The sequence below is a fragment of the Orycteropus afer genome, unplaced genomic scaffold, assembly GCF_000298275.1.
Source record: "Orycteropus afer afer isolate SDZICR_OR568_19922 unplaced genomic scaffold, OryAfe1.0 scaffold00282, whole genome shotgun sequence".
Lineage (NCBI taxonomy): Eukaryota > Metazoa > Chordata > Mammalia > Tubulidentata > Orycteropodidae > Orycteropus > Orycteropus afer.
The window spans coordinates 3924883-3937880 of record NW_006921869.1 but is presented as its reverse complement, the minus strand read 5'-3'; the positions used below and the strand labels follow the sequence as shown (position 1 = coordinate 3937880).

The 12998-nt window shown below is 44.5% G+C and overlaps 1 protein-coding gene across 1 annotated transcript in view; it reads right to left on the bottom strand.

The window, feature by feature from the left end:
- Nucleotides 1-4246: 4246 nt before the first annotated feature.
- The window catches only part of CHST13 (carbohydrate sulfotransferase 13), an 84615-nt gene continuing 75863 nt past the window's right edge, over nt 4247-12998 (bottom strand). The window contains exon 4 of the mRNA XM_042782276.1: nt 4247-5092. Within this exon, the coding sequence (XP_042638210.1) occupies nt 4247-5092 (846 nt within the window). The remainder of the gene's footprint in view (nt 5093-12998) is intronic.

Genomic DNA, 12998 nt, shown 5'->3' with positions numbered 1-12998 from the left:
AGGTTGAGCAACATCTTTATGAAAAATTATTTGCTAAACACTAAAAATGATGGCCATCAGGATCCTTTGTGGGTCCCAAGCTCTGAGCTCAGTTACAGTGAGGGACATCTCAGTGTCAAGTTTAAGCTTTCAGAGGAACATTGCAGCTGTGTGTCAAGACGGTATGATGAGGGTGTGTGTAACTTTTTGTTTTTGTTAAAAACAGAACTCTTTCTTTGTAGCTCCATAGGATGTAGATAAGGAGCTCTGGTGGTGTAGTGGTTAAGGCATTTAGCTGCTAGCCAAATAGTTGGTGCTTTGAACCAGAAGCTCCCCAGAAGAAAAATGAGGCAGTCTGCTTCCGTAAAGATTTACAGTCTCGGAAACCCAATGGGGGTCACTATGAGTCAGAATCGACTCGATGGGAGTGAGTTGGTTTTGGTTTTGGAAGATGAAGTATAAATTGGGGCAACCTCTTTGTAGAACAATGTGACAATAGTTAACAATTTACAAAGCTTACAAAAATCTGACATGATTCCCCTTCTAGGAATTTATCCTACAGTCATTTTAACATACAGATGATGTGTGTACATGAGTAGTCACTATGATATCACAGTAGCAAAGAACCTGAAGGACTCTAATTGTCTTATCATTTGGCGACTAGTGAAATAAAAGCAGCATGTCTGCACGGGATTCTGGTTCTATCCTCGGCTGAGTTCTCAGGATCGCTCTGAAGACAAGGATGTGCGGAAGTCACTTATTGGGAAGCAATCCCAGGGAGCACCAGTAGAGAAGGGGGGAGGGAGACAAGGAAGGTAAGAAACCAAGGAGAGTGTGCTATGGAGCTGGTTGCCCCTGGAGCACCAAGAGCTCAGTCCTAGTGGGAAGTTTGGGAATATGGTGCGACCACACCTTAATGTATCACACCTGACGGATAAAGTATTTAACCACCAACTTCATCAGACATGAGTTGAGAGCTTCTCCCAGGGGCTGTTAGTCTCCAGCACGCCCCACTTGCCTGTGCTGAAGCCAGGCAGGCTCTGAGGTCAGAGGGAGTTCTCAGGAGATGGCAGATGCCTGCAGGGGGAGCCCATCAGTGTGTCCCCCCAAGAAAGGGTTAATGTCAGAGAGAAATGGCTTAGGGTTAGAATTGTCCTTTCCAGCCTCACTTGTAGTTGGGCAGAGCAGCAAGTCTATGTTCTGGTTCATGGAATGTGAATGGAAATGGAATATATAAGTAACAGTTGGTCCTTAAAGGGAGGATGGTAGGTCTGGTGGTGTAGTGCCTGAGGTATTTCACCTTTAACTAGAAGGCTAGTGGTTCAAACCCACTAGCCACTCCTTGGAAGAAAGACTGGGCAATCTACTTCTGTAGAGATACCACCTCAGAAACTCAAGAAGGGGTCATCGCTATGAGTCAGAGCTGACTCGGTGGCAGGGTGGCAGTGAGGCTTTTTTTTTTGCATGTATGTGTGTGTGTGTGGTGGGGGGATGTGTCCTTATTTTCCCCTTTCAACATTCTGATGCTCTGAAAGTGGATGTGCAGCTCTTTCCTTGACACGAGGAAGAGGGCACTACCTAGGAACAGGAAGCAACAAGAGAGGATGATCCTGGGACCTCAGTGGTCCTATGGAGCAGTCACCTACAATCCTGAACTAACTTCCCCCCAACAAAAGAAACCATTGTGTTTAAACCACTGCTGTTGAGACCTGTCACAGTCAGCTGCACCTTCATCCTAATGATGCCCTATTCTCTGGGAACGTGCTGATGACACAATTTGGGTCGAGAGGGGCAGCTTTGAGCCTCCCCATCACCTCAAGACCAACTGGCAATTACTGAAGCTGGCAGATGCAATCAGCTGAAGTTCTGAAGCTGATGAATGTACAACACAGTGCTGCTTACAGGGAAACCAGGATTTATTTCAGCCATGTTTTAAGCCCTGGAATGTGCCCCTCAGGAAACTGCCTGGATGACAAAGCTACAAAATAGATTACAAACAAAACATAACTACAAAAAACTGAGAAACATTTACTGAAAATGCAAGCTGGGAAAAAAGAATTAAATTCAATCCTCCAATGTGCCCTCTGTCTGGGAAAGGGTGCTGACAGCACAGTCTGTTCTGGGAACCCAAAAGACTGGAACAGAAATAGCAATTGAAATATTACATTCAGTGCCTGCTATAATTTCCTCAAGAGACTAGTGTTTGGTTTTGACAGAAACTCCATTTCTACCTCTTCCACTGGAGAGCTTTATACAAATATTTATGTTGGCCTGAAGGGTGTGTTAAGTTCAGAGCCTGCCTGGGGCACCCTCTTTTCTTATTCAGCTCTGGGTGTCCAACCTGACCTTTCTGAAGCTGTCTGATGACCAGGGATGGGTGGAACGCCCTGTGACATGTGAGGACAGAAAGATCTGGTGCTAGCCCCCAAGGAAATCGGGGCAGAGGGCTCTTAGAGCAGGCAGCATTCTCTGAGGAGGAGCAGCAGAGCCTCTGAAACAGAATCAGCACCCAGAGCTGACTACATGTGGTGGGCACACAGCTGGGGGCTCACATCTGAGTACCTGTGGGTCATGTGCACATGACCTTGACTTGGGGGAAAAGTGGGGTCTCTGCTTCCTATTGGGGACCATGTGCTATGTGTGTCAGACAAATGTGTGGATGTAGCAGGAGCTTAGAAATGACAGGAGGCAGTGTATCTGAGTGAGAGAGCACATGGACTTGTGATGCACCTGGGTGTGATGCCGGGATGTGTGTGGGCAATTGCTGCCAACAGGTAACGTTGGGGAGTGTAGGAGCAAATGAGCTTGGGACAGAAAGGTGGCACTGAGGGGAGCAGTGGTGAGTCCAGAACAAGTCTCTCAGTTGTCTGAGTGATTATCCAACAACGGAGCTTGCAGGGCCAGGTGACGGTGTGCATGAGCACCTGAGGGAGCATATGAGACCAGGGTGCTCAGGACAAAGATGGAGCCCTTGGGGGGCACTTGGCTGTGTGAGTAGGCCCTCAGCCCCAACCTTTTCAAAACTATCTCAGGGCTGGGACTCAAGGATTCCAAGGGTTCCAAGTTTTCTGTGTCACAAGGCCTCAGGGGAAATTGAGGCTCAGAGATTCAAGATGGCACAGCCCCATTCTTGGGGTCCCTGGCACAATAAAGCAGAGAAATTCACAAAGTCAGGAAGTAACAATGCATTTATTTCATAAACAGGACTTCCCCTGCTCATGCAGGTCCCATAGGACCTGCCATCATACTGCACTCTGGGCTTCACTGGCACACACTGACAAGCTAGCACCTGGCCCAAACCCAGGGTAGGGTCAGGACTTGGGCTGAGGCAGCCACCTGGGATAAGCAGGCTTCTCTGTGAAGTGCTGCTGGATCCTGAGCCAGCCCAGCCTAAGGGGACAGTTGTATTCTGAGTCCAGTCAAGGGAGGACTTCTCACCTTGGTCTATGCTGTCCCTGCCAGGGTTGGCGGAGGTACACACAGGCACAGTGATAGACCACAGGCTGCTCCCAATCAGACCTCAGCATGGTGCTCTGCTGTGCCAAGGGCCGATCAGAACTGACCAATTAAAAAAAAAAAAAGGCGGGGAACAGGTCTATGAGACTATGGCCCCTAGCTGTCCTTCAGGTCTGGAATTGAACACACACCTGTCTGTGGCTTCCAGCCAAGCAGTAGACAGGCGTACTAGTTGAGCATTTATCTGAGGTAGATACACTCCTTGGAGAGAACAAGTTAAGAGAGAAAGAAGGGCTGCTCAGGCACAGGGAGACAGCTCATGGGGTAGGAGTGCATGGAGGGATGGTCATAGGGAAGCGGTACCTATCCAGAGGAAGTGGGAGAGGAGATGTTGCATTGTGCTAAATTGTGATCAATGTCATGAGACAAAGTATATGTGATCTGCTGTACGGAAAGTGTATTTGCTCTGTAAATTTTCACCCAAATCACAATAAAAATAAAAATTAAATAAAAGAAAAAAAAGAACTGACCAATATAAGGCCTCCCTCACAACCTAAAAACCCAGGACTTCTGAAGAAGTGCACACCAACTGGAATAGGCAGACAATGCAGGTACTAACGACAGGCACACAGACATAAGGCCACTTGAGGGAAACTACACCTAAACCCAAACCAAGCGTGAGGTAGGCCCAAGTGGGACTAATGATGTAGTTCTCAAAGTGGGGTCCCCAGACCAGAAGCCTCAACATCACAGAGGATGGTAAAAAATGCACATTCCCCACCCAGTCCAGCCAACCTCCAAGCCTAGTCAGCTATTTCAGTCGCAGGTAGGCAGGAGTGGAATAGTTGAAGAGCAGGAAGTCCATCTTGTAGAGGTCGAAGAGACGCCGCTGGTAGAAGGGGCTGATGTCCTGGAAGAGGCGGGCTGCCTGGTCGCGCGCTGGGGCAGCCTGGGCCCTTGTGGGCGGCACAGGGAAGCGCAGGCCTGGTACGCCCACTAGGCCCAGCACGAAAGATGCATCCTCCGCCAGCGTCTCGAACTTGCCCACTACGTCGTAGCGCAGGTGGCAGGGGTGGCAGAGCGCGTGGGCGCGCTCCCAGTGCTCATTGAAGGGCTCCTCGCGCCGCGTGCGCGGGTCTAGCAAATAAGCCAGAAACTCCGCAAAGCGCACGTCGTGACCGCGAGCCAGCGCATCAGAGCGCGCGTGGGGCCGCAGGCGGCGCACGATGCGTGTACCGAAGCGCCTCTGGAAGGCGGCGTGGTAGGGCCGCGCGAACTTGTTACGGTAGGCGGACGCCAGCCGCTCGAAGGGCTCGCGCACAAAGAGGAAGGTCAGGTAGGTACGCAGTCGCCGGTTCACCTCCGCCGGGCTGAAGTCGGCCAGCGAGGGCAGGAGGCCGGGTGCATGCGCCTCGTGCGCGGGGATGGCGTGAGGGTCTCCGCGGGCGCGACCACTCAGTGCCAGCAATATTCTCTTCCAGTTGGTGCATGCCACCTTGGGTACGTAGCAGTAGAGCAGGCCGTGGGTGTCGTCCACCAGCACGTGCCGCAGGTCTTCTGGCTGCAGCAGGCGCTGCCGCCGCGTGTGCCGCTTGCAGGCGCTGCGCAGCAGATCGCGTCGCTGCCGGTGTAGCTCCGCCAGGGGGGAGCTAGGGACCTGAGGGCAGCAAGAGGAGGGTCAGGGTTATGCACCCCATGATGCATAGCATTCATGAAAAGAATACACAGTGTTCATTCAAAAGTTTCTTAAGGTTTCTCCCAATGAGTTTAAAACAAAACAAAACAAAAAACCCCAAACTCACTGCCATCCAGTCAATTCCAACTGACAGCAACCCCCTTTGGGTTTGCCAGGCGGTAAATCTTTATGAAAATAGATTGCCCAGTCTTCCTCCCACAAAGTGGCTGGTAGGTTTGAACCACCAGCCTTCTAGTTAACAGTCAAATGCCTTAGGCACTGCACCACCAGAGCTCCTTCCAATGAGTTAAGGGGAGTAGAAAAGTAACACTTAAGAAAAACCAGATGGCCAAGGAGGTTTGTAGACACCAGACGAAGGTCATCTACCATTGTTGACTAGTTGCTGACCTAGCAGCAGCCTAATCTGGGTAAAAGGGGATATTAGCATAGTATATTGCACCACCTAGGTGGAAATTTAAATTTAATTATAATGAGACATGCTAAGGGTCACCATCTTTGTAAACCTTCACTGTGTATGCTTAACCTGTAATATAAAATTGTGTGTATAACATTGGTACCTCATGTACAAAATAACCTCAGAAAGAGCACTTGGACCCAGAGAGTCAAAACCAAAAGACACCAAGAATATACTCTGAGTTATTCCAGGGAGGTCAGCCTTGAGAAAAACAGAATGCACCTGGTGTTGATGCCTTCCAGAGCTAAGCCATAAGGCTCATCGTCATAACTTAAGGGTTTCTCTTTGTCCTTTTCATGGATGTAGGAGCCCTGGTCCTTGGGGATGGACTGTGTAGATGTAATCATAAGCTTTAGCTCAATCTATTTTAACTCAACTTATATTAACTCAGTATCATTAGTCAAAACAAAGCCAGGAGCTGACTGTGGAACAGACCATCAATTGCTCATATGCAAGTTCAAGTTGAAGCCAAAGAAAATTAAAATAAGAACCAAAATGTGATTTTGATTATATCCTACCTGAATTTAAAGACCATCTGAAGAACAGCTTTGACACATTGAACACTAATGACCTAAAACTGGATGAGTTATGGGATGATGTCAGGAACATCATATACTAAGAAAACAAATGGTCATTAAAAAGACAGGAAAGGAAGAAAAGATCAAAATGGATGTCAGAAGAAACTGAAACTTGATCTTGAATGAAGAGTAGGTAAAGCGAATGGAAGAAATGCTGAAATAAAAGAGCTGAACAGAAGATTTCTAAGGACGAGAAGACAAAGTAAAGATTATAATGAAATGTGGAAAGACCTTGAGTTAGAAAAACAAAAGAGAAGGCAGAGTTAGCATTTCTCAAGCTAAAAGAACTGAATTAAAAATTCAAGCCTCGAGTTGCAATGTTGAAAGATTCAGTCCTTACAACAACAACAATAACATTGATTCTGTACTTGCACCCTGGAAGTAGGTAGACTTTTGGAGTATTCTGAAACTCTGTCCTTTCCCCCACTTTGGAGAAAGTGTTAAACTCTTTCTTCTCTCTTTTCATGGTGTGACTGGATTGGCTTTTCATTGCTCTGGGCATGGGGCCCCATTTTCTGGTAACAACATGATTATAATATAATCCTCACTCCATTAAAAAAAAAAATCTTGTTGTTGTTGTTAGGTGCTGCCAAGCTGGCTCTGACTCATAGCAACCCTATGTACAACAGAATGAGATACTGCCTGGTCCTATGCCAACCTCACAATCCTTGCCATGCTTGAGCCCATCATTGCAGCCACTGTGTCAGTCCATCTTGGTGAGGGTCCTCCTCTTCTTTGTGGACTCTCTACTAAACATGATATCCTTCTCCAGGGAATGGACCCTTCTGATAACATGACCAATTAGGTGAGATGAAGTCTAGCCATTCTTGCTTCCAAGGAGCATTCTGGCTGCACTTCCTCCAGGACAGATTTGTTCATTCTTTTGCAGTCCATGATACTTTCAGTATTCATTGCCAACACCACAACTCAAAAGCATCAGTCTTCTTCAGTCTTCCTTATTCATTGTCCAGCTGTCACATGCACACAAGGCAAATGGAAATACATGGCTTGGGTCAGGAGCACCTTATTCTTTAAAGTTGCATCTGTGCTTCTTAACACTTTCAAGAGCTCTTTTGCAGCAGGTTTTCCTATTGCAGTACAGTGTCTCATTTCCTGCTGCTTCCATGGGTGTTGAATGTGGATCCAAGTAAAATGAAATCCCTGCCAACTTCAATCTTTTCTGTTTATCTTTATGTTGCTTATTGGTCCAGTTGTGAGAATTTTAGTTTTCTTTGTGTTGAGGTGTAATCTATACTGAAGACTGTAGTCTTTGATTTCATCAGTTAGTGCTTTAAGTCACCTTCACTTTCAGCAAGCAAGGCTGTGTCATCTGCATGTTGTAGGTTGTTAATAAGTCTTCCTCCAATCCTGATGCCACATTCTTCTTCAAATAGTCCAGCTTCTCAGATTATTTGCTCAACATACAGATTGAATAAATACTGTGAAAGATAGAACCCTGACACACTCCCTTCCTGATTTTAAACCATGCAGTATCCCCTTGTTCTGTTCGAATGACAGCCTCCTGGTCTATGTACAGGTTCCTCGTGAGCACAATTAAGTGTTCTGGAATTCTCATTCTTCTCAATGTTATCCATAATTTGTCATGATCCACACAGTCAAATGCCTTTGCATAGTCACCAAAGACAGGGAGACATCTTTTTGGTATTCTTTGCTTTCAGCTAAGTTCCGTCTGACATCAGCAATAATATTCCTCATTCCACGCCCTTTTCTGAATCCAGCTTGCATTTCTGGAAGTTCCCTGACAATATATCACTGCAATCACTTTTCAATTATCTTCAGCAAAATTTTACTTACTTGTGATACTAATGATATTGTTCAATAATTTCCACATTCTGTTGGATCATCTTTCTTTGGGATATCAATCTCTTCCAGTCATTTGTCCCGGTAGCTGTCTTCCAAATTTCTTGGTATAAATGAGTGAACACTTGCAGCGCTGCATCCATTTGTTGAAACATCTCAATGGGTATTCCGTCAATTCCTGGAGCTTTGTTTTTCACCAATTCCTTCAGTGCAGTTTGGACTTCTTCCTTCCATACCATTGCTTCTGGACCATGTGCTACCTCCTGAAATAGAAATAGTGTTGACCAATTCTTTTTGGTACAGTGACTCTCTCCATCATCTTTTGATGCTTCCCGTGGCATTCAATATTTTGCCCATAGCATCCTTCAGTATTGCAACTTGAGGCTTGAATTTTTTTTTTTTTTTTCCAGTTCTTTCAGCTTGAGAAATGTTGAGTATGTTCTTCCCTTTGGGTTTTCTAACTCAAGGTCCTTGCACATTTCATTATAATACTTTGTCTTCTGGAGCTGCCCTTTGAAATCTGCTGTTCATTTCTGTAAAAGAGAGAGCACTTATAGGCAGACAATGTGAGGGACCTCCCTCTGTGCCTCAGCTTGTGCACAAACTTAATAAAAGCTGTGCTCCTTACTCCTCACAGTAGTGTGTCTTTACTGGTTTACATCACTTCGGGCAATGGATCCATCAATTTGTAGGTAACACCCACACCCTAAAGGGCCTGTCCTAGTACTGCCCCAGGGGACTCAGAGGTGAAACTGGGCACTGTCACCAATCACTATGTGCTTTGGGTCCCAGGCATAGAGGCTGGACAGTGGTTTGGGGAAAATGGAACTTGATCTGACCTCACTAAGGCATGTTGAAGGATGCATCTGGTCATACGTGCTAGATCCATTGTCTGCTATTAGGTCCTGATCCAGAAGTAAGGGCAAGCCTTACTTGCTGACTGGTTATTAAATGAAAGATGATGTGTAAAAAGTGTAGCTTTAATTCCATGTGACCAAACCAAACTCACTGCCATCGAGTCAGGTCTGACTCATAGCAACCCCTCCTTGGGTTTCCGAGGCAATATCACTACAGAAGTAGATTGCCCAACCTTCCTTCAGAGGAGTGGCTAGTGGATTTGAACCGCCAGCCTTCTGGTTAGCAGTCAAATGCCTTAGGCAGTATGCCACCAGAGCTCCCGATTCCATATGAGCCAAAAGATGAAACCTCTTGCTGTGGCATGGATTTCAACTCATAGCAACCCTATAGGAAATAGTAGAACTGCCTCATAGGGTTTTCAAGGCTGTAATCTTTATGATCCCTTCTTCTCATGGAATGGCTGGTGGGTTTGAACCACTGACCTTTCAGTTAGCTTCCCAGAGTTTTAACCACCATCAAGTCTTTTCCATATGAATAGAGCTCAGAAATCCACCACAACTTTGCAGCCACTTGGAGGCTATCTGGATTGTTGTGCTCAATAATAACATTAGCTAATGCTATATTTATAAATTGGTATGTTCCTTTGGGTCTCAGTTTCTCACTGCACCCCCAACAGATTCTAATTTTAGAGTACAGGCAGGAAGCTTACCTACTCTGGGCCAGTCTCTCCTCTGTGAAACAGTAACAACTCTATGTGTGCCAGGCACCTTTCTGAGGACTTTACTGAATTAGAGACTCTAAGAAGGAACTCTGGTAGCATAGTGCCTAAGGTACTTGACTGCTAACCAGAAGGCTGGTGGTTCAAACCCACCAGCCAGTCTTTGAAGGAAGATTGGGCAATCTGCTTCTGTAGTGATACCGCCTTGGAAACCCAAGGAGGGGTCGCTATGAGTTGGGTCTGACTCAATAGCACATAACAATAACAAGAAGGAGACTTAGCCAGTTTCAGCCATGCACATACCCAGGCCATAGCATCCACGCTTCTCCCACAGGGTCCTCACCTCCAAGACTAATCATCTACTTCCCCTGTAGTCCTCCTCTTCCCTCCATGTTTTTTGTCTAAGAGTTCTTAGAGAAAGTGTTTTAATTTCTCAAAATCTCATTAACAGTCTTCAATATATAATAAAGAAAGACAATCACAAGTGTTGGCAGAGATGTGGAAAAACTGGCACCCTCATATACTGCTGGTGGGAATGTATAATGGTACAGCTGCTGTGCAAGAGTTTGGCAGCTTTAGAGTTCCCATATGAACTAGCAATTCCAGTCCAAAGTATATACACAAGAGAAATAAAAAGAGACATTTCCTCAATTTATACATGAATGTTCATGCAGCATTATTCTTAATAGCCCAAAGGTGAAACAATCCAAATGTCCCTCAATTATGAATGGATATATAGCCATACAATGTGTATCCATACATTTGAATATTATTCAGTCATAAAAATGAATGAAATATTGACACGTGATACATGTATCATGCACATGGATGAACTTTGAAAACATTATGCTAAGTGAAAGAAGTCAGACACAAAGGACACATACTGTATGATTCCATTTAGATGAAATGTAACAGTAGGCAAATCCATAGAGACAGAAAGTAGATTAGTGGTTGTTAAGGACTGACAGAGAATGAGGGGAATACAGAGTGACTGCTAATTGATAAAGGGTTTAACTTTTGGGGTGATGAAAATGTTCTTAAATTAGATAGTGGTAATGGTTGCACAACCATGTGAATACACTAAAAACCACTGAAATGTACACTTTACAAGAGTAGATTTTATGTTAGGTGAATTGTTCTCAATTTAAAAAAAGAGGCTTCAGAGTGTTTCCATTTCACCAAATGCAACATCTGAAATGGTGGGACACTCAACACTCATCTGTGGGGAGGAACTGTGTGTGCATATACACGTGCACATTTGATACCTTTATAAGTATCCTGAAGATGCCCAAGATACGTTACTGTAGTTGTTAGTAGCTGTGGAGTCAGTTCCAACTCAAGCAACCCCCATGTGTGCTGAGTTGAACTGCTCCATAGGGGTTTCTTGCCTGTAATCTTTTCACCAATATGTAATCATTCTCTTTGTGTTCTTGTTCTGTTTCTAGTACTCTAGTTTCCTGCCCCTTTCTCATCTTTGAAGATCTCTGGTGGCATAGTGCCTAAGGCATGTGACTGCTAGCCAGAGGCTGGTGGTTCAAACCCACCAGCCACTCCTCAGAAGGAAGGTTGGGCAATCTACTTCCGTAGTGATACTGCCTCGGAAACCCAAGGAGGGGTCGCTAGGAGTCATTACCAACTAGACGGCAGTGAGTTTGGTTTTTTAGTTCTCATCTTTGCTTTAGTAATGGTTGACCTTTGGTCTCATATAGATAGTTTTTGTAATGCAGCACCATACTCACAGATAATATCCTTTATTTTGTTAGCAAATTTGTTATTTTGCTAAAACATGACCTCGGCATAGTTTCAGTTCAGGGTCTAAAGAGATCTCAGGGCGACACTCCCAGCAAGTTCTGTAGTCTCAACTGGTCCAGTAAGACTTTTCAAGAGTTTGTGTTCTATTTTGCATTTTTTTCCTGTTCTATCAGGGTCCATCTGTTGTGGCCATGATGAGAACAGTCGGTAGTGGGAACCAGGCATCACCTAGTTCTTCTGGTCTCAGGGTAGATGAAGCCATGGCTCATGTAGGCTATTAGCTCTATAGACTACTCTCTTCTCTGAGATTTTGGTTTCCTTCTCTCTCTCTTCTGCTCCTGATGAAAAGAGACCAATAGTTTTATCTTAAATGGCTGGTTGCAAGCTTTTAAGATCCCACATGCTGTTCATCTCACTAGGATGCAGAACATGAACTTTGTGAACTATATTATTCCAGTTGACAGAGTTGTCCCATGAGACTAAGGTCCTAAGCCTTCATGCACAGAAAACCAGTCTTGCAAGGTGTTTGGTTATGTTTGAGAAGTACCTGTTCCTGTGTCTTCAACCATATCTGTGCATACACATACATAGAGATATTTCTATCTGTGCACAATATGTACACACCTGTACCTACCCATACACATATATATCTATACACCTACATATGTGATCATATATTTGTTTTTTGGTTATGGTTGGTTTTGTTGCGAAATTATATATGTCATATTCTTTTACACAGACATCCTTTTCTCTTTGTGCTTTTAGTGGCATCATTTACTTTGGTCAAGCTGTGCTCATTAGACCCACATTTGGTGCTGCTTTTCCCAGCACCAAAAATAACAATGATCTAAAGAAGGACTCCCCTCTCCCCGATCATCCCTGGTAACCACCAATGAACATTGGTCTCTTTATACGTATCTATCTTTGTCTTATAAAAGTAGGATCATACAGTATTTGTCTTTATGTGGTTGACTTATTTAACTCAGCATAATGTCTTCCAGATCAGTCCATGTTATGTTTTGCAGATTCATTGTTCTTTATGGTTGTGTAGTATTCCATTGTATGTACGTACCACATTTTGCCTATCTATTCATCCCTTAAAGGCCACTTAGGCTATTTCTTTCTCTCTTTTTTTTTTTTTTTTTCCCCTTCCTTTTGCTATTGTAAATAATAAGGAGTTCTGGTGGTGCAATGCCTAAGGCATTTGACTGCTAACCAGAAGTTTGGCATTTCAAACCCACCAGTTGCTCTGCAGAAGGAAGATGGGATAGTCTACTTCCATAAAGATTTAACTGCCTTGTAAGCCCAAAGGGGTCAGTGAGTCAGAACTGACTTGATGGTAGTGTTTTTTTTTTTTCTTGTTCAATTGTGAATAATGCTATAATGACCATATGTGTGCATATATCTGTTTGTGTCTCTTTTATTAGATCTTAAGGATACATACTTAGGAGTAGAATTGCTGGATCATATGGTAGTTCTATTTCTGTTTTTTTTAAGGAAGCACAATACTGTTTTCTATAGTGGTTGTACCATTTTATAGTCCCACCAGCAATGGATAAGAGTTCCAGTCTCCCTACATTCTCCCCAACATTTGTTGTTATCTTTATTTTTAATCAGTGCATTTCAGCCAGGGTGAGATGGCAACTCATTGTAGTTTTGATTTGCATCTCTCTAATAGCTATTGAA